This window comes from Oncorhynchus mykiss, chromosome 11 (assembly GCF_013265735.2).
Source record: "Oncorhynchus mykiss isolate Arlee chromosome 11, USDA_OmykA_1.1, whole genome shotgun sequence".
Classification (NCBI taxonomy): Eukaryota; Metazoa; Chordata; class Actinopteri; order Salmoniformes; family Salmonidae; genus Oncorhynchus; species Oncorhynchus mykiss.
The window spans coordinates 45839440-45858956 of record NC_048575.1 but is presented as its reverse complement, the minus strand read 5'-3'; the positions used below and the strand labels follow the sequence as shown (position 1 = coordinate 45858956).

General features: G+C 44.6%; 1 protein-coding gene across 5 annotated transcripts in view; it reads right to left on the bottom strand.

Annotated features, from left to right (window-relative positions):
• Window positions 1-19517, bottom strand: part of LOC110535740 (rap guanine nucleotide exchange factor 1) — a 44927-nt gene that overhangs the window by 6405 nt on the left and 19005 nt on the right. Inside the window, exons 4-17 of one of the 5 annotated variants that reach the window (XM_021620959.2) lie at window positions 19260-19416; window positions 18976-19064; window positions 18696-18851; window positions 16155-16281; window positions 15853-16030; window positions 14396-14950; window positions 9333-9535; window positions 7503-7661; window positions 6130-6384; window positions 5667-5759; window positions 1977-2053; window positions 1690-1795; window positions 1124-1199; window positions 662-746 (exon numbers count right to left, since the gene is read on the bottom strand). In XM_021620959.2, the coding sequence (XP_021476634.2) occupies window positions 662-746; window positions 1124-1199; window positions 1690-1795; window positions 1977-2053; window positions 5667-5759; window positions 6130-6384; window positions 7503-7661; window positions 9333-9535; window positions 14396-14950; window positions 15853-16030; window positions 16155-16281; window positions 18696-18851; window positions 18976-19064; window positions 19260-19416 (2316 nt within the window). The remainder of the gene's footprint in view (window positions 1-661; window positions 747-1123; window positions 1200-1689; window positions 1796-1976; window positions 2054-5666; window positions 5760-6129; window positions 6385-7502; window positions 7662-9332; window positions 9536-14395; window positions 14951-15852; window positions 16031-16154; window positions 16282-18695; window positions 18852-18975; window positions 19065-19259; window positions 19417-19517) is intronic. The other 4 variants (XM_021620960.2, XM_036935528.1, XM_021620961.2 and 1 more) reach the window with 4 other exon arrangements.

Here is a 19517-nt window from a genome sequence, read left to right as displayed (position 1 = left end):
GTTGCACATTTATTTGTGTGTTCATCCTTGCATAAGGTCAAGCAACACGTTACAGGTCCATCACTGATCCAGGTGAACCCTCTAAATGAGAAAATATGTTTTTAAGCATGTACAGTATAAGATGTTTTAGCAGCTGTATTTAGCATAACAAGGGCCATCATTGCTATTGACTGCTAGCTAAACTAAAGACCGCACAACGTTTGCTAGGTAACACAGCTCTCAAAACATTCAAGGTCCTGACAGCTACATAAAGCGCTGTTCTGGCATCGGAGAAAACTCTATTTAGCACCTTTGAACAGCTTCTTATCTCGTATTATTTCGGAATTTCTCCAGTCCAGTACACAAGTTGCTTTCTGCAAGCATGGACAACGGAACATGTGTAACAATTGTAACCAAGCTGTAACATGGCAACCTCAACTAGGGGAAATGACCCAAAATGCGCTATGATTTCAAAAAACTGTACCTTTTATTTATAATATGTAATTAACGTGCAACTTTTACAAGTTTTAACACACAGTGTTCATATTCATAAAATGATCTACGTAATGATGTTGAAACTCGGCAGTTTCGTTTCCTGGGCCACAGAATACTTTTCTCTGAAGCCTTTTTTGGTGGGTGACCCTTGTGAATACATGTGAGATGTGAAGCATGGAAAGGATATCTGTAGTGCAGCTTTTTGATGAGGTCCTCGGGGGTTATAAATGTTCTGTACGTCGTCAGGAAAGCCTCACAGTACAAGACAAGATCTGGAAAAGAAGACCCCACAGGAGATCACTAAATATCCTCTCGTTTGTCAAGAGCTCCCATCTGAGGGAAGGAAAGTCTGGGTCTATTAGGGAAAAAGACGTATTACTGACAGTAACACATTCAACCTCGGATAGGTCATCATAAAATAAACATCAAAAAAACTTACTTGGTTTTATTTGCAAAACATTGGCATACAGAAGCACGACATATAGTGCTGTTGATTCCAGTAATTATGAGGTATTGAAGTAGGAGTGTGGGGAGAGACCCGCCCTACTGAGTGAACACAGACCACATGTACTAGTCTCCTCTGGGGGATGTGTGTGTCTGTCTGTGTGTGTGTGTGTGTTTGTGCGCTACGGAGGTCATACATACACACCTTTGCGATCCGTTTCTGTGGCGTGGACTAATAAAATATCCCCCGATCCGGCTCGGACATCTGGACCGTCGTCGCTCTGGTATCACACGGACAGATGAAAAAGTTGTACGGGGAGAATGGATTAGCCTAAGCGTTGACTTCGTGATGAGTCCCAGTGTAGCGCTATGAGTGACTATCCTGATTAAACCGTACCGACAATATAGAAAAAATATGTTTTGAAAAGCCAGACTTGTTAGCCGTGAGAGGGTTATCTATAAGGAGATATGCGCTACTAAAGCCGGTCTGACCTTGCCATGCCAACTCTAGCTTTTCGCCGATAATCACATACTTATCTACTGTGAGATTGTAACATTGAGTTAGAGAGGCATGGGGTAGCAGAGGACAGGCTCTCTGTAAGCAGCTTTGGGGTGGAGGCTTATTTAGTATTATGAGTATCCTTCTTGTAGATTCCTATGAAGTATCTCATAGAAAGAGGCCTTCCCTGTGATTATAAACGGATTGAGCTCAAAGAGCCTCGAGGTCAAACGGACTGACCCGCAATAGTAGGAACTAAGAAGCACGTTTACCTCCTGCTTTAGTGTTATCCGGGACATGATCTCCATGTGATCGATGAGGGAAAGTTCATCCGTCTCCTCGCTACTTGGCCCTTCTTCTGAGGACTTTTGCCTTCGGCTGAGAGAGAGAAAAAAAGATTATAGCGAAAAGGGGGAGGGGGTGGAGGGTGATTTAAGATATCGGTTAACAAGGTTCACTTGTTAAATTGTCGAATCCTTCCTATTGTCAATCGAGAGTAGGAACAATGGAGAATGCTGAACTAACCGAAGGCACAGTCCGTCATGGCATGGGCACTTACCTGTCATTGCACGTGTCCTCGCACAGTGGGTTCTCTGAGGCAGTGTCCTCCAGTGAGTCATCTATGGCGGATGAGTCCTGACAATGACACACAACGTAGTTAGGACAGGGACAGGTCTCGGACCAAATCCAGCAGCCTAAGTTCATGTTCATTAGGGCACGCAATGGAAAACATTTGGAAATGGTTCTGAAGTGGAAAACTAAAATGTGAGATTCTCATTGGACATTTCTATCCCTGTTTCAGTACATGTTCTTCTGTTTGGTGCCTAATGAACATGACCCCGAGGTCATGTTAAAAGGTGAAAAATGCTTTTTTAGTTAAGGTCGATGTGATTGGACGTTACGCTGTTTAAGCAACTTAGTATTCAGTGAGTTGTTCAGTCAGGTTTGAGTAAAACAGGCAAATGGTAGTTCACACACACTATCATTATCAAATGCTGTATGCATACATGCATAACTCCAGCCTTACTTCTCTAGCGCAAGTGTAACAGTAAATATACAGATAAGAGAAATGGTTTGAATCGTTTTTTTCTCCACCTTTTTTTTTTCAGATCGGGGATTATAGAAACACATCAAATGTTTGTTTTTTTGGTGTACTGTAGGCTTACCCTGGCAAGACGTTTTGATAACTGTAAATCTCTCTAGGACAAGGTGACTTTTATCAATATATTCACCTGTATTTACTCCCTAAAAATGAAATGCTAAGAGAGATTGACATGGTTATCAGAACGTCACGCCAGGGTAAGCCTACACGAAACACAGCCCTTATTTTAAGTGTTTCTTAAATTCCCTATCGGAAAAACGAATGGTGGAAAAATAATTGGAACCATTTCCTAGTTTGACTGCTAGGTTTTACGGGTATTATGACCCCTCCACTGTGGGGCTCTATGCAGCGCCTTCAGAAAGCATTCACAGCCCTAGACCTTTTCCAAATTTAGTTGTGTTAAAAAGTGGGATAAAAATGAATTTAAATTGCATTTGTCAATGATCTACACAAAATACTCTAATGTCAAAGTGGAAGATTTTTTTTTTTTACAAATGAAAACACTAATATATCTTTGTTGGATAAGTATTTGACCCCGAGTCAATACATTAGAATAGCTCCATTCTGTTTATTTTTATCCTGAAAAACTCCCCAGTCCTTAACAATTACAAGCATACCCATAACATGATGCAGCCACCTCTAAGCTTGACAATATGGAGTGGTATTCAGTAATGTGTTGTATTGGATTTGCCCTAAACATAACACTTTGTATTCAGGACAAAAAGTGAATTACTTTGCCACATTTTTGCAGTATTCCTTTTAGTGTCTTGTTGTAAACTTGTTGAAGTATTTTATCTTCAATGTTGTTGATCCATCCTCAGTTCTCCTATTACAGCCATTAAACTCTAACTGTTTTAAAGTCACAATTGGCCTCATGGTGAAATCCCTGAGCGGTTTCCTTCCTCTCTGGTAACTGAGTTGGAGTGACGGTCAAATGATACACCATCCAAAGTGTAACTTAACCATGATCAAACGGATATTCAATATATGTTTAATTATTTTTTTTTTTAACCCCTCTAACAATAGTTGCCCTTCTTTGCGAGGAATTGGAAAACCTCCCTGGTCTTTGTGCTTGAATCTGTGTTTGAAATCCACTGCTCGACTGAAGGAAATTACAGATAATTGTGTGTGTGGGGTACAGAGATTCAAAATCATGTTAAACACTATTATTGCACACAGTGAGTCCATGCAACTTACACTATATATACAAAAGTATGTGGACACCCCTCAAATTCTGATATTTCAGCCACACTCGTTGCTGACAGGGGTTCATTATCCAGCCCATAGCCATGGAATCTCCATAGACAAACAGTTGCAGTAGAATGGCCTTACTGAAGAGCTCAGTGATAGGATGCCACCTTTACAACAAAGTTCATTCTGCCTTGCTGGAGCTGAGAGCTGTCCCAGTCAACTGTAAGTGCTGTTATTGTGAAGTGGAAACGTCAACAACAGCTCAGCCACAAAATGATAGGCCACACAAGCTCACAGAACGGGACAGCAGAAGCCCGTAGCGCGTAAAAATCATCTGTCCTCAGTTGCAACACAAGCCTAAAATCACCATGCATAATGTCAAGTGTCGGCTGGAGTGGTGTAAAGCTCGCCCCCAATGGACTCTGGAGCAGTGGAGACGCGTTCTTTGGAGGGATGAATCGAATCACATTTCACCATCTGGCAATCCAATGGACGAATCTGGGTTTGGCGGATGCCAGGAGAACGTTACCTGCCCGAATGCATAGTGCCAACTGTAGTTTTTTGGAAAGGTTTGATGGTCTGGGGCTGTTTCATGGCTCAGGCTAGACCCCTTAGTTCCAGTGAAGGGAAATCTTAATGCTACAGCATACAGTGACATTCTAGACAATTATGTGCTTCCAACTTTGTGGCAACAGTTTGGGGAAGGCCCTTTCCTGTTTCAGCATGATAATTCCCCCGTGCACAGAGGTCCATACATAAATGGTTTGTCGAGATCGGTGTGGAACTTGACTGACCTGCACAAAGTCCTGACCTCAACCCCATCGAACACCTTTGGGATGAATTAGAACGCAGACTGCGAGCCAGGCCTAATCGCCCAACATCAGTGCCCGACCTCACTAATGCTCTTGTGGCTGAATGGAAACAAGTCCCAGCAGCAATGTTCCAACATCTAGTAGAAAGCCTTCCCAGAAGAGTGGAGGCTGTTATAGGGGGACCAACTCCATATTAACGGCCATGATTTTTGGAATGAGATGTTCGACGGGCAGGTGTCCACATACTTTTGGCCACGTTGTGTCTTATGAGAACATTTTTACTCCGGAACGTATTTAGTCTTGCCATAACAACAAGGGGTTGAATACTTACTGACTCAAGACATTGCAGCTTTTCTTTTTGAATGACTTATTGAATTTCCAAACATTTGGAAAAAAACATGATTCCACTCTGACATTATGGGGAATTGCGTTTAGGCCAGTGACGAAATCTGAATTTAATACATTTTAAATTCAAGCTGTAACACAACAAAAATGTGGAAAAAGTCAAGGGGTGTGAATCATTTCTGAAGGCCCTGTACATACACCCATCTCCAGCCCAAAAGCAGATGCTCTAATAGGCCAGTGTTTTTTTTAATGTGGGGAGAACTGAGCGATTAGTCATTTTATTGGATTATATCATCCCTGATAGAAGGCCCGATGGAAGAAGTGAAGCACAGGGACTAAACACAAAGCCATTAATGCTTCCAGTTGAAATGAGTTACTACGATCTGGACCTGACCCAACGGTCGGAGACAACCACCGGTGGCTTTAACGGCCAAATGTCAAGTATGTGAACGTGGTAAAATGTCTCACTGTGACTTGGAGACAAAGCCTCATTCAGACAATGACAGGAGGTGACTTTGGAGTCCTTTGAGGTTATAGTAGTACATGGGGACAGTCCAGTGGCAGGGGGGTTTGGAAAAGGAGGACAACCCATGGTAATGTACAGACAAGTCAGCGAAGCAGGGCATGCCAAGCGGTCGAAGAGACGGTGAACCCTGAGAAGTCAGGTCGAGTTCAAAATGGGGTTAGATTGTGAGGTCCGCTGTCAGTCATGGTGCACTGTGTTTGTGAAAGCACCCCGCTCTCTCCGCTCTCTTCTTTTTCTCATGCCGCCTCTCTCTGCTAAGGCTACGCTACTTACTCGGCGGGAGAGCGGCCCGTCTCCTTTGGCTTGGCTGGATGAGTACAGATTGACGTACTCTCCCTCCCCGACTTCCTCATTAGCGCTTTCACTCTACGGAGGAAAAAGGAGGACAGCAAAGAGAATGACAGATGCCAGGAAAAAGCAAATGTGTAAAAAAAAAAAAAAGTATACTGCGAATGTGAAAGCTGAAAGCAGTAAAGCCGGTTAAAACAAACAAGTAGCTATATCATCTCAAGTGAAACCACTAAGAACCAATTGTTCCAATCACCACAGCATACATAGGCTACAGCCTGTTTTTTTACTTAAGGCTGGGCCTATTTTCAAGGATAAGAACATCACAGTCCTTACATTGAAACAATGTTTAGAACCTACTCCAGACCCCCCCCCCCAAAAAAAAATCGAACGCTTCATAGACAATCCCATTGTCAAACACTTGTCACAACACACAGCTAGGGCTCACCAAAGAGGTTTGACGAGTGTCAGAGAAAGAAGAGTCAGTGGGAAGGCAGACTGCAAGAGAGCCACCAGAGCTGTCCAGTGAGCCGTTGGCCACCAGCACAGGGTCAGGGCCGCCAGTGCCCGGGGCAGCTAGGTCCATGCTCTGCGATTGGTGGACAATGGGAGAGTGGGAAGAGACAGATGAGAGGAGATATGGAATGGAAGACAGGCAGAGAGGCGCAAAGTCCTGAGAATAGGACCTGAGAATTGTCTTATGCTGAGTGAGCGAGGGCGAGAAAAGAGGGAAAGAGAAAGAGAGATTAAGTTCAAACCTACTCGAGAGATGTAACATTTTAAAGAGTAAAAATGTGAAGAAAAAAATAAATCATTGAAGTAAGAAGCATTGGCCTTCCTGCCATCAGAAAACAATATGACTGTAGGCTAGATTGTTTATTTGACTGGTTAGTCAGTGGCTAGAATTCCTATTCCAACTCAAGTCTCTTCAAAATTACATTTTCACAAAATGTGCTTGTGGTAATAAGTCTGTTGTAATATCTGTTGAATATCCCATGCATATGGGTTTAATTGCAACAAGGATAAACCGTTCTTCAGCAAGAACAAGTCAATCATCCTCATCATTGCTCCAAAATTACATCATTAGGCAGAAAAGAATAGTGAACATACATTTTGATAGGCTTGTATACTTTAATAATCCCGGATGGGGTTCAAGAGCCAGATTTAAAAGGAATGACATCGGTTGATTCAAATAACTGCAATACTCATATTGGTCTGAATCATCTTTGATCTGTATGCTTTGCATGTGCCACATTTCACAAACGCTGGATGAAAAAACACATGTTAAGTGCACCCTTTCTCTCTGACAACGATTGTCATTAGGAGTGTGTAAACATAGAGAGGTCTGGCAGAGAGTGAAGAATGAAAGTTGGTTTGTCAGTGTGTGCGCATGTTGTTGCCCCAGATACTCCCTTATTAGTAGCCGAACACGTCGTGTACAACGGCTAATAAATGAACTCGCTGGATTATTAGTTCTAAAGCCGGAGCGGAGCAGACCAGGGTTCAACTAGTATTGGTTTTTCTGCACTCGATCCAGGTTGCCTGGGAGCAGTGGAGTACACCGCAAGCTGCAAAAAAAACGCCCATCTGGCTCTCCAAGGGGGCACAGAGCCAGATCATGTAGAGAGAGAGTTTCTACACTAAACAGGCTCAATGAGGCTTCCCCTTTCTTTTTTATTTGGCCCCGACTTGCCTGGTTAAATAAAGTTCGAATATAGAAAGTTCTAGAAATAAAAACACTATTTGAAGTCAAGTCTGCTGTAGAGAGTGAGCAGAGAAGCAACTGTAGAGAGACAGACAGGCCCATTGAGGGTCACTCACCATGGGGGTGGTCAGGGAGGACTGGCGGCTCAGGAAGGAGTTAGAGACGGACATGCTGAGCGCAGACCCCACCTCCTCCACCACCGCAGCCTGCGACTGCTGGAGGTGGCAGGAGAGAGAGGATGAGGACGAGGAAGAGGGAGACGCAGAGTGGGAGGCCTGGAAGAGGGGGGTGTCGTGGGGGAAGAAAGTAGAGAGGGAGAGAGCGAGAGAGAGGAGCAGAGATAAAAGTGCAGTGGGAGATGTTAGACAGCGGAAGAAGATGTAGGTTTACGCAGATACTTAAGCACACAATAGAAGCAGCAGGAAAGAAGAGGCTTGATGGACTAAAATAATGTTACAGCAGACAAAGGGTTAAAGTAGAGTCACACTAGTCCTAAGCGTTCTCTAATATTCTACGGTTACCTCAGTATTACGAATCGCTCTGATGGAGAGTGGGCTTTCCAGAAAGACAAAAAGGAATGAGATTTGATGAGTGCAATGGAAAATAAGCAACAACATAAGACGGAATGCAAAATTTGAACACAACGTCGTGGCAAAGGGGAAAACGTAGAAACGTTCTCCATCTCATACATGACAATTGCAGTGAGTTAGGGAGGGAATGGACATTTCAGACTCGAGACCACAATTTTCACACTCGGCTGGGTACTCGACAGCAGTTTAAAATACTTTAGCTCGGATTCCATATCCTATATATTGTGTACATAATTTACAAACGAATTACTGTTGCAGTTCAAGCTATGCCTACATACTGTGCAAAGCAGGTGACTGGCCTAAACGTACGTAACTAGTTACTTTCTCAGCTTTGGACCAGTGGTAGGTGGACTTTCTGCTCAGGGAAGAAGTCTATTCATTCCAGGAATCAGAAAGTACACCCAGTGGACATGACTTGTCAACAGCCAGCTCAGAAACAACTTTTTGATTACATGAAACACAAAACACCCTTTCCTCGCCCTCCCTATAGCTTCAAACCAATCCTTGTTTTCTTTCCCTGCTCCAGAGAGAATTCTGCGATGTGACTCGTCTTAATCTGCACCCAATATGTACTCGGATGCAGTAATCCCCAAGACCAAACAACAGATCGTGCAGAAATGTTTCTCACATTTTGATCTGCTTTAGATATAGTGTGTAAAAAAAAATATCATATTTGTAAATCATGGATAAACTTTGAGTACGGATTTCCTCATTTATATCAATTACTTTTTCGAACCATGAATGTCTGGTTACGGAGATAACGGCATTAAATTGAACTACTACAGCCTTGCAGAGGTCTCAAACAATCACAACAATAGCAAAAGTGATGAAATCAAAGGCAAGCCTTGTGGTGGGATGTAAGATGGGACGTCGTGGAGGGTGTTGAACTAGTCTGTACAAAAGGCCAATCGTCTTATGCCATCGGGTACTTTTTTTCCCTCTTCCTGTGACAGAAATCGTAGCAATTTAAATTCTACCATAGAACTGGATTGGAAATCTGATGCTGAAAAAGCATTTAAATGGATTTTTATGTATAGAAGTAGTGTTGGGAGATGTGGCATCGCCTGCCATTTGGATGTTCAGGACTTTCAATTCACCCTGCTTTTCTTCCTCCATTATATATGCATGGGATAAAACATTATGGACTCACTCGCCACTCAATCGTACAGACTTGGAACAATATATAATGAGAAAATGAGTTACTTTAAATGTATATGCATTGGGCCAAAAGGCATAGTAAGTGATGGATGTGCATGTACAGGGTTGGCTGCTGTACAATACGCTGTGCTACTGGTGGGTGTGAGGCCTCGGTGTGGGCGTCAGTGTGTGAGGTGGAGCTGTTGGGCTGTAGCTCACCAGCTGCCTCTGTTTGGGTGGCAGTGCCGGGGGTGGGAGAGGCTCGTGAACAGAGTCATTGCTGCTATACGAGTCGTTGAAGCTGTAGACTTCCTGGAAGCGCTTGTTGCGTTGCTCGTAGATGCTCTCGCTCTGAGGTGTCTGGTAGAAGAGTGAGGGCTGGGGCTCCGAGTAGTCCTCCACAAACTGCATGTACTTCAGTACTGTGGGGGTGAGATGTGTGCACACACAAAAGAACAAAACAAATCATGAGAAAACGTTAGCAGATGACAATGACAGTGTCCTTCTGAGAATCTCAAACCGTATAACAGTGTTTTTTAATCTACATGTCAAACGTTGGTTTAAAACTGAGAACTTCTCTCTATCCCGTAAATTCTAACATTGGAAATTGAAAGTCGAATGAAGAAGGTTCATTAAGTGAATTCAAACCAGCTCCACTTAAAAACAAGAAAATCATATTTTGGGGGAAATGAGGGTAGTCCCCGACCCCCCAAAAAATCTTGGTCGACCGAGAGGCGTCCTGTTCTTTCGACCAATAGATTGGTCAAAATGTTGAAACTTATTTTTCCATACACAGACAAACAAACCCTATGTGTTTGAATAAACTCTACTACATGTGCATAGAGCTTGTCTGATGCTTTAGGCACACTGTTTTATTAAATAATTAAGACACAAAAAAAATTCCCAAGAAAGACCATGTTGGTCACACTGTGTTAAAAAAAATGACAGCAAGGGCCTGTGTGACTGGCGCATGTTGTCTCACTCACCTGCCTACTGAAAAGGCACCACAGCACAGCAAGTGTTTATTGCGCTTTCCATGCTGAAGCTGCAACATCATGTCAGCCATTTAGTTTCTTACTTGTTTCTGACTGGAAAGTTCTGTTACCGAAATCCCTTAATGTGTTTAGGAAAAACTTTCCCTATTCCCTCAACCCTTGCTCTCTTTATATGTGACCAATAGGGCCTGACCTATAGCCTATCATAATCAAATCAATAAATTGGTTCTAACAAATTTTGAACACAGTAACACCTGACAGCAAAATGGATGCGGAGGAAGTGAAAAAGAAACTTGAAATGGGTGAATGTTTACTGGTTGCTAAGGAGGGAAAGGGAAGTCAGATCAGTGGAAGACATTTGACATTTGGCGGCATTATACGTGCGACAAACAGGTGCTGTTCGATTACAATATCATTTTTCTGCCTGTTTGGAACAGTGTAAACAACACTAATTTAAAGTAATAGACTTTAACAAAAATATGTTTGTAAAGCCTTTATTACAGCAGACAAATCTGTGAAATTGCTTTATCCGACATTTTGCCGTTGCATGCGGCTCGGTGCTAACGGAATCAGTAGGCTATTAACTTCTCTAGGGTAGGGGGCAGCATTCGGAATTTTGGATGAAAAGCATGCCCAAAGTAAACTGCCTGCTACTCGGGCCCAGAAGATATGATATGCATATAACTGGTAGATTTGGATAGAAAACACTCTAAAGTTTCCAAAACTGTTAAACTAGTGTCTGAGTATAACAGAACTGTTTGTTTATTTGGTTTTTTGAATTGTACCCCTTTTTCGTGGTATCCAATTGTTTAGTAGCTACTATCTTGTCTCATCGCTACAACTCCCGTACGGGCTTGGGAGAGACGAAGGTTGAAAGTCATGCGTCCTCCGAAACACAACCCAACCAAGCCGCACTGCTTCTTAACACAGCGCGCATCCAACCCAAAAGCCAGCCGCACCAATGTGTCGGAGAAAACACAGTGCACCTGGCAACCTTGGTTAGCATGCACTGCGCCTGGCCCGCCACAGGAGTCGCTGGTGCGCGATGAGTCAAGGATATCCCTACCGGCCAAGCCCTCCCTAACCCGGACGACGCTGGGCCAATTGTGCGTCGCCCCACAGACCTCCCGGTTGCGACAGGAGTATAACAGAACTGACTGATTTGGCAGGTGAAAACCGGAGAAAAATCCATTCAGGAAGTAGTTTTTTTTGTTGGTTTTGTAGTTTTCTATTCAATGCCATTACAGTATCCATTGACTTAGGACTCAAATTGCAGTTCCTATGCCTTCCACTAGATGTCAACAGTCTTTAGAAATGGTTACAGACTTGTATTCAGAAAAATTAGGGAGTAAGAGTCGGAATGAGTGGACCCTGCCGTTTCACAGAGCTTTTTCATCCGTGCGACCGAGAGAGTGCCTTTCTCATTTACCTTTTATACGTTATTGTCCGGTTGAAATGTTATCGATTATTTAGGCTAAAAACAACCTGAGGATTGATTATAAACATCGTTTGACATGTTTCTTTGAACTTTACGGATACAAATTTGGATTTTTTTGTCTGCCTGTTTTGACTGCGTTTGAGCCTGTGGATTACTGAAGAAAACACGCAAACAGGTTTTTTTGGATATAAAGAGACTATCGAACAAAATAAATATTTATTGAGTAAATTAATGTCTTCTGAGTGCAATCATATGAAGATCATCAAAGGTAAGGGATTAATTTTATCTCTATTTCTGACTTGTGTAACTCTACTACTTGGCTAGTTACTGTTTGTAATGATTTGTCTGCTGGGCTATGTTCTCAAATATTTGTAAGTTATGCTTTCGCCGTAAAGCATTTTAAAAATCTGACACCGTGGTTGGATTCACAAGAAGTTAATCTTTAAACCTACCTAAAAATATGTTTTGTTTTCTGAATTTTTATAATGAGTATTTTTGTATTTGAATTTGGCACTCTGCAATCTCACTGGATGTTGGCCAGGTGGGACGCTAGCGTCCCACATACCCTAGAGAGGTTAAACACTCAAACAGGCAACAGAAGCAAGATCTGCCGTATTTCTGTAGATATACAGTGCCTTTCGGAAAGTATACAGCCCTTTACTTTTTCCAGTTTGTTACGTTACAGCCCTTTTCTAAAATGGGTTAAATACAACAACAAAAACCCTCGGCAATCTACACGCAATACCTCATAATGACAAAACGAAAACGGTGATAAAAAAGTAAAAATAACGTTTGCACATTTATTAAAAATAAAAAACAGAAATACCAAATTTACATAAGTACAGACCCTCCTGTTCATATTGATCACCCTCGAGATGATCTACAACTTGATTGGAGTCAACCTGTGGTAAATTCATTTGATTGGACATGATTTGGAAAGGCACACACCTGTCTATTTATTTTACCTTTAACGAGGCAAGTCTATTTAAGGTCCCACTGTGCATGCCAGAGCAAACTGTGCATGCCAGAGCAAAAACCAAGCAATGAGGTTGAAGGAATTGTCTATAGAGCTCTAAGACAGCATTGTGTCGAGGCACAGATCTGGGGAAGGGTACCAAAAAATGTCTGCATCATTGAAGGTCCCCAAGAACACAGTGTCCTTCATCATTATTAAATGGAAGAAGTTTGGAACCAGAAAGACATTTCCTAGAGCTGGCCGCTTGGCCAAACTGAGCCATCATGGGAGAAGGGCCTTGGTCAGGGAGGTGACCAAGAACATGGTCACTCTGACAGAGCTCTGGAGTTCCGCTGTGGAGATGGGAGAACCTTCTAGAAGCAAAGTACAGAGAGATCCTTGGTGAAAACTTGCTCCAGAGCGCTCAGGACCTCAGACTGGGGCGAAGGTTCACCTTCCAACAGGACAACAACCCTAAGCCCCCAGCCAAGACAATGCAGGAGTGGCTTCGGGACAAGTCTCTGAATGTCCTTGAGTGGCCCAGTCAGAGCCCAGACATCTCTGGAGAAACCTGAAAATAGCTGTGCAGCAACACTCCCCATCCAACCTGACAGACCTTGAGAGAATCTGCAGAGAAGAATGGGAAACACTCCCCAAATACAGAGGTGCCGTACCGAATCGATGCTGTAATCACTGCAAAAGGTGCTTCAAAAAAGTACTGTGTAAAGGCTCTGAATAGTTATGTATATTTCAGATGTCAGATTTTTTTGTATAAATTAGCAACAATTTCTAAAAACCTGTTTTTACTTTGTCATTACAGGGTAATGTCTGTAAATAGATGAGGGAAAAAAAACTATGTAATCAATTTTAGAATACGGCTGTAACGTAACAGTCGACTAAATGGGGTTAGCCCTAGCAGAAACCCTGACCATTTAGTTATTAGAATAGTGCTCAGCTGTTGGAAATCTAAATAAACAGGGGAGGCACAAGTGCAGCACAATCATGCTGGTCCTGGCTGTAAGCTCTTTATAGTGATGCTCCATATGGGGAATGGGCTGATTATCATAATGGCCACCCCTCAACACCTCCGCTGAGAGGGTCAATCAGCACATGCTCATTTTCTGCACGGCCGGGAGAGTCCACTCCTCTACTCACCCACACAATCCATCAACAAATGTATTATTCCATGTGAGCTCAAAGGGTTGACATCAGTGATTCCCTCCAGGCCTCTGTGTGTGCGCGCACACACACACACACACACACACACACACACGGAGTCTCAGATGTGGACTCATCCACACACATGCACAGAGCCCGAGGGCCAGCCTGCAGCAAAAACATGAAGAACATAGAACTCCCAACTGATCTCCATTCAGCAACATGTCCTGTCCAACATGGCTGACCCATTGTGATGGTCTAGCTAGCAGCAGCAGCATGTCCTGTCCAACATGGCTGACCCATTGTGATGGTCTAGCTAGCAGCAGCAGCATGTCCTGTCCAACATGGCTGACCCATTATGATGGTCTAGCTAGCAGCAGACAGAGGGTTGAGAGCAAGGTGGAACAACCAAATCCTACTGGAACATAAGTATGGCAGAAATGCCAGGGATTACAAACATGTATCAGACAGACACACCAGGCAAATAAGGTCCCTAGTCTGAACCCAGCCACACCTTATATGTTACAGAGAGAGAGAAAAAATATATACATGTTGTTTAATACTATGGTTTTATCATTCCATTACAGCAGGAGGCACACGTGTATTTCAGACATAACTAAGGGACCCAGTCCGGTGTATTTGGGGCTACACCCTGGGTTTCTTAACTCTGGTATCAGCAGAGTGTGTGCAATACTTGCTATGTCCTCTCTCCCTCCCCTTGGCGTCAGATACTCACTGTGGCGGCTCTTCTTCTCGGGGAGTGGGGGTGGACTCTGGGGGACGTCTGCCGTCTCGCTGGCACAGAACTCAGACACAAACCCATCGGCGGAGTGGCACAGGGTCATGGGCGAGACGCCAGGCGTGAACAGGGGGAAGGGGGGCACAGGCGGCATGTCCTCCTCCATGAGGTTGTCATACTGGGACGGGTGACGCTCGAAGGAGACACGCCAGGAGGAGCCCGAGTAGGAGCCGTCGGAGATGCCCGAGCTGGCCCCGCTGCGGCGCTTCTTTTCTGGCAGGGCGGGGGGCGGCAATGCCGGAGTCATGCGGGAGTAGAGGGGGGACGTGGAGGAGCCCTGGAGGGACGGCTGGGGGGAGGGGTAGGCAGGGGTGAAGTGGGGTTGGGCCAGTGGTGGGCCGGGGCCAGGGCACGGGGAAGGGGAGGAGGACTCGCTGTGGGATTCGGGCAGGGGGCTGAGGCACCCCCCCACCGGCAGGGGAGGCATCTGTTCCAGGCTGGACAGGTCCTGGTGCAGGAAGTCGTAGTCCGGGTCGTAGTGGTCTGTGGTGTCTGTGGTGGGAGAGAAAAGACAGGGAGGGACAGGCGAGTCACTGTATAGAGCACTGAAAACAAACCTCACTGTCACTTCGGCATAAAAAGCACATTTCTCTACAAACCCCACTCTAAACAACAAGAACACAACTAAGACATTAGCGAAAACCAATTTCATTGGAGGGAGAGTTAGGATTTCACGAAAGGTTTTGGGGTGCGAGCACCGTGTGTGAAATTGATCCGTGGCACGTCAGTTGATCACAATGGAGAAGGCACACCACGGCTCGCTTCTCCTTCGTCTGAGAAAAGTGCCACCAGATGACTTGGTGCAACGTTGGTATCCCCAACCCTCACTGCTTGTCCCTGGTTCCACAATGTGACAGCCATGGTTTTACAGCTTAAGACTTTGAGGCTGCGCCTCAATAGCGTCACCTCTCATCGTCTCTGGACGGCTAAAACTAGGCACATTCTCAGCGGCCATCCACCATATTGCTTTCCCCTCTGCTATCCTATGTTTTCAGACCAGTGCAGATGAAGGAGAGGAGGCAGTTTAAAGACTATTGAGATGCAGCCTCTGTGTCTGGTCTCTTTGCTCACAGGATGGTAGTCACAGGTAGTGAGCCTCGCTCTGTGCTGCTGGAGGCGGCAGGAACAGGAAGCCCCCTGCCTGCATGTGTCTATTTGGTTCACGCATTTGCAGCAGCTTGTTTCCACTGTCGTAGTGGTCTGTGAGCCACATTACGACAACCTGTGGTGACCCTGTGGCGACCGAGGTAAACACACACCGTATCAAAAAGAGACAGGCCTCTCATGCTGGGCTCATGGTGGCTCCTCTCTAACCATCTGTGAAGTGTGTTTGTTGTTTCGTGTGTCCGTGTATGTGTTTCATGTGTGTGTGTGTGTGTGTGTCAGACTCTCACCCAGAGTCTCACAGCTGGTGTTGCGTGAGCACTGTCCACTGTCCACTGTCCAGGATAGCTGCTCGTCCGACTTGCTCAGCTTGCCCATGCTGTTGCAGGGCGACAAGCGCGGCGACTCCCCTCCGTACGAATGGCTGCCCCCTGAGAAGCGCCGCTGCAACGAGTCCACCTCGTACTCCTGTCAACCAGAGCGGGACCAGACCAGTTATTAGCCACGGCGTTTGTCAAGATGTTTGTCAGAGCATTTGGTGAAAAGACACAATGGCACAAAATAAGTTAACAGTGCAACAAAGCTACTCTACCTGCTTGTGGAGGCCGGTGCCCATGGGAAGACCGGAGCCACTGGTGGCGTGGCTCATGGGGGCCACCACTGCCACCCGAGTGGGGGAGGGCGCCGACTGGCGCTTCTTTGGAGGGAGAGCTGGAGGACTAGAGGGGGAGGAGAAGGGGGCATCATTTCAATATGAGGCAGTGTGCAACGTTCCCACTGTCCAGTATCCAATAGCCAAGCATGCAGCTCGAGCCTCAGTACAATGACTGATCCACTTCTTCTGTGTGTATGTACTGCATGTATGGTGAAGGGAGGTGGGGAAAAGACTGCACTGGAGTGGAGGGGGGGTTGAGAGACAGGAGGACAATAGTTGACACACTCCGAGAGCCTTCTGTAGTAGCAGCACAATGGAAAAGTGTGTCGTGCATGTGTCACTGCCTGGCTGCTTTCCCCCCTCCGCAAACAGATAGCGGTGGGGAGAGCAGCAGCTACTGAACTGTTTCCACACCGCAGTGTACACAGATGGCCCAATGACAAGAGGGCATGTGGAGAATGCAGCCAGGCAGCTGTGGTGGTGAGGAGGTGGAAAAGGAGGAGGATATCCTATCTGCCAGTAAGGCAAGGGTCAATGACAGCCCCCAGGAAAGAGGACAAAAATAAATTATGTCACAAAAAAATTAAATCTGCAGTGTGGCGCTGCGTAAGACACAGAGACTGGTGCAGAGCACCTTCTGCTGGCAAGGTGAAGTTCAGAGAATTCGTGTTTGTATGATCGGAGCACAAGGAAAGGCAGAGAGCCTTTTGTATTTAGGGAAAGGGGGATACCTAGTCAGTTGTTCAACAAAACATTCAACTGAAATGTGTCTCCCGCATTTAACCCAACCCCAAATGTATAAGCGTCTGGATGTGCTGCGGTGTGTGGTAGGCTCTAGAATCTAATGTGGTCCCTTTCCATCCGTTGTCGTGTCTCTCTGGCTGTGAGCTCACCAGCCTCTGCCGAGCCCAGTTTCTCAGAAAATAAATTTGCCTCAGAGACAGGGCTGCACAAGCGGAAGTTTAATTTCTGACACCTCTCTTCACTACACGCTTCAAAGACCATAAAGCCTTCTAAAGAATTAAGACTATTTATAGCCCAGTTACCCAGCTACCACTCTTGCCTTCTTGTAAAGACATGAGCGACAAGCACGTTGGCCTGTAATCAAAGCGCATCCAACGTTATTAGCGGTAAACAGAGCCTTCAGAAAGTATTCACACCCCTTGACTTTTTCCACATTTTGTTGTGTTACAGCCTGAATTTAAAATGCATTACATTGAGATTTTGTGTCACTGGTCTACACACAATAGCCTATCATGTAAAAGTGGAATTATGTTTTTAGATTTTTTTTTACAAATAAAAAATGAAAATCTGAAATATCTTGAGTCAATAAGTATTCAACCCCTTTGTTATGGCAAACCTAAATTACTTCAGGATTAAAAATGTGCCTTACAAGTCACATAATAACTTGCGTGGACTAACTGTGTGATATAATGCTGTTTAATATGATTTCTTTCTGAATACGCCACATATGTATCCCCCCCCACAAACAATTATCTGGAAAGTCCCTCAGTCAAACAGATTCAACCACAAAGACCAGGGTTGTTTTCAGATGCCTCACAAATTAGGGCACTTAATGGATGACAAAAAAAAGAAGCAGACATTAAATATCCTTTTGAGCATGGTAAAGTTATTATTTACACTTTTGGATGGTGTATCAATAGACCCAGTCATTACAAAGATACAGGTGTCCTTCCTAATTCAGTTGCTGGAGAAGAAGGAAACCGCTCAGGGATTTCACCATGAGGCCAATGGTGACTTTAAAACAGTTACAAAGTTTAATGGCTGTGATAGGAGAAAACTGAGGATGGATCAACAACATTGTAGTTACTCTACAACACTAACCTAAACGACAGAGTGAAAAGAAGAAAGCCTGTCCAGAATAAATATATTCCAAAACATGCAACCTGTTTGCAATAAGGAACTAAAGTAATACTGGACAAGCATTATGTTTGGGCCAAATCCAGCACATCACTGAATACCACTCTTCATATTTTCAAACATGGCGGTGGCTGCATCATGTTATGGATATTCTTGTCATCAGCAAGAACTAGGGAGTTTTTTAGGATAAAAAGAAAAGGCATAGAGCTAAGCACATGCTAGGTCCTGAAGGAAAACCTGGTTCAGTCTGCTTTCCAACAGACACTGGGAGACAAAATCCAACTTTCACCCCCCCCCCCAACACAAATTCCCTTGGTGGCAAAGGTCTGGATGAATAGTAATTTATCGGCGTAGTAACGACCCCCACCTCACGACCCGTGTTGATGCACCACCCAATTTCAAAATGGCACCTTATGCATTCTATTACAACTTTCAAGAGTAAGTTCTAAGGCCAACGGAGTTCATAAAAATACAAAATAAAGGGCTTTCAACTTACTCACCTCACCGACCCAGGCGCACCCCACAGTTTGGGATCCACTGAACTACTGTTTGTTAGAGCTATGAAAGGGACACCATCTCTATGAAATTAGCTCTTACTTGTGTTCAGCAATCTTTACGCCAGGGAGAGGGGGTTTCGGAGGGGCCACCTCCTCTGCTTCCTCCTCGGTGGGTTCAGTCAAGACTTCCGTAGATTGGGTTGTGGCTGAACTCTTGTCCAGACTCTCCTTCTCTTTGGCAGGTGGCTCTGCAGCGCTGTGGGTATACGAGTTGTATACAGGTGTTGTTTACATTATGTACAATTTCCTCACAGTGTAAGACGTGTTCAGTACGGGTTAAAGTGGAGGTGTGTGATTGATATCCTCTGTGGCTCACTCACCTCTCAGTCAGGGCGGCCGGTGGCACTGGTTTGACAGGAGACGTAGGGGAGGGATGCTCCTGTTTCTCGATGGTCAGTTTCACCAGCTCCTGTGGACAATCACCGTGTGCAGTTATTAAATGTGAGCCAACTTCAACCCCTTTCAACATCTCTTCCCCAAAGAGTAACAAGTACTCGACTAGCTACCGTTTCCCAAAAAAACATAACATGCAATAATTGTTACAAATCATTTGTGACGTCGCATATTTCATGTTCGTTAGTTCTTTTTGGTATGCCAACTTTACCTTAACACCGTCGAGCACTGCCTTGATCACAGTGGTGACAGTAACGATGGTTTCTTTATCTTCCAGGTTCACCCCCTCCAGCATAACTTGGTCAGACCAGCGAATGAGATTGCCCAGACTCTGGTACACACGGTTAAGACAAGATGACACCGCTGAACTGGGAACAACCAAGAGGAAAGATTAGGCTAACAGACGGTTGAAGGTTTCTTACGATTGCAACCCTATAAAACAAATAAAATCGTCAACCTTAAATGACAT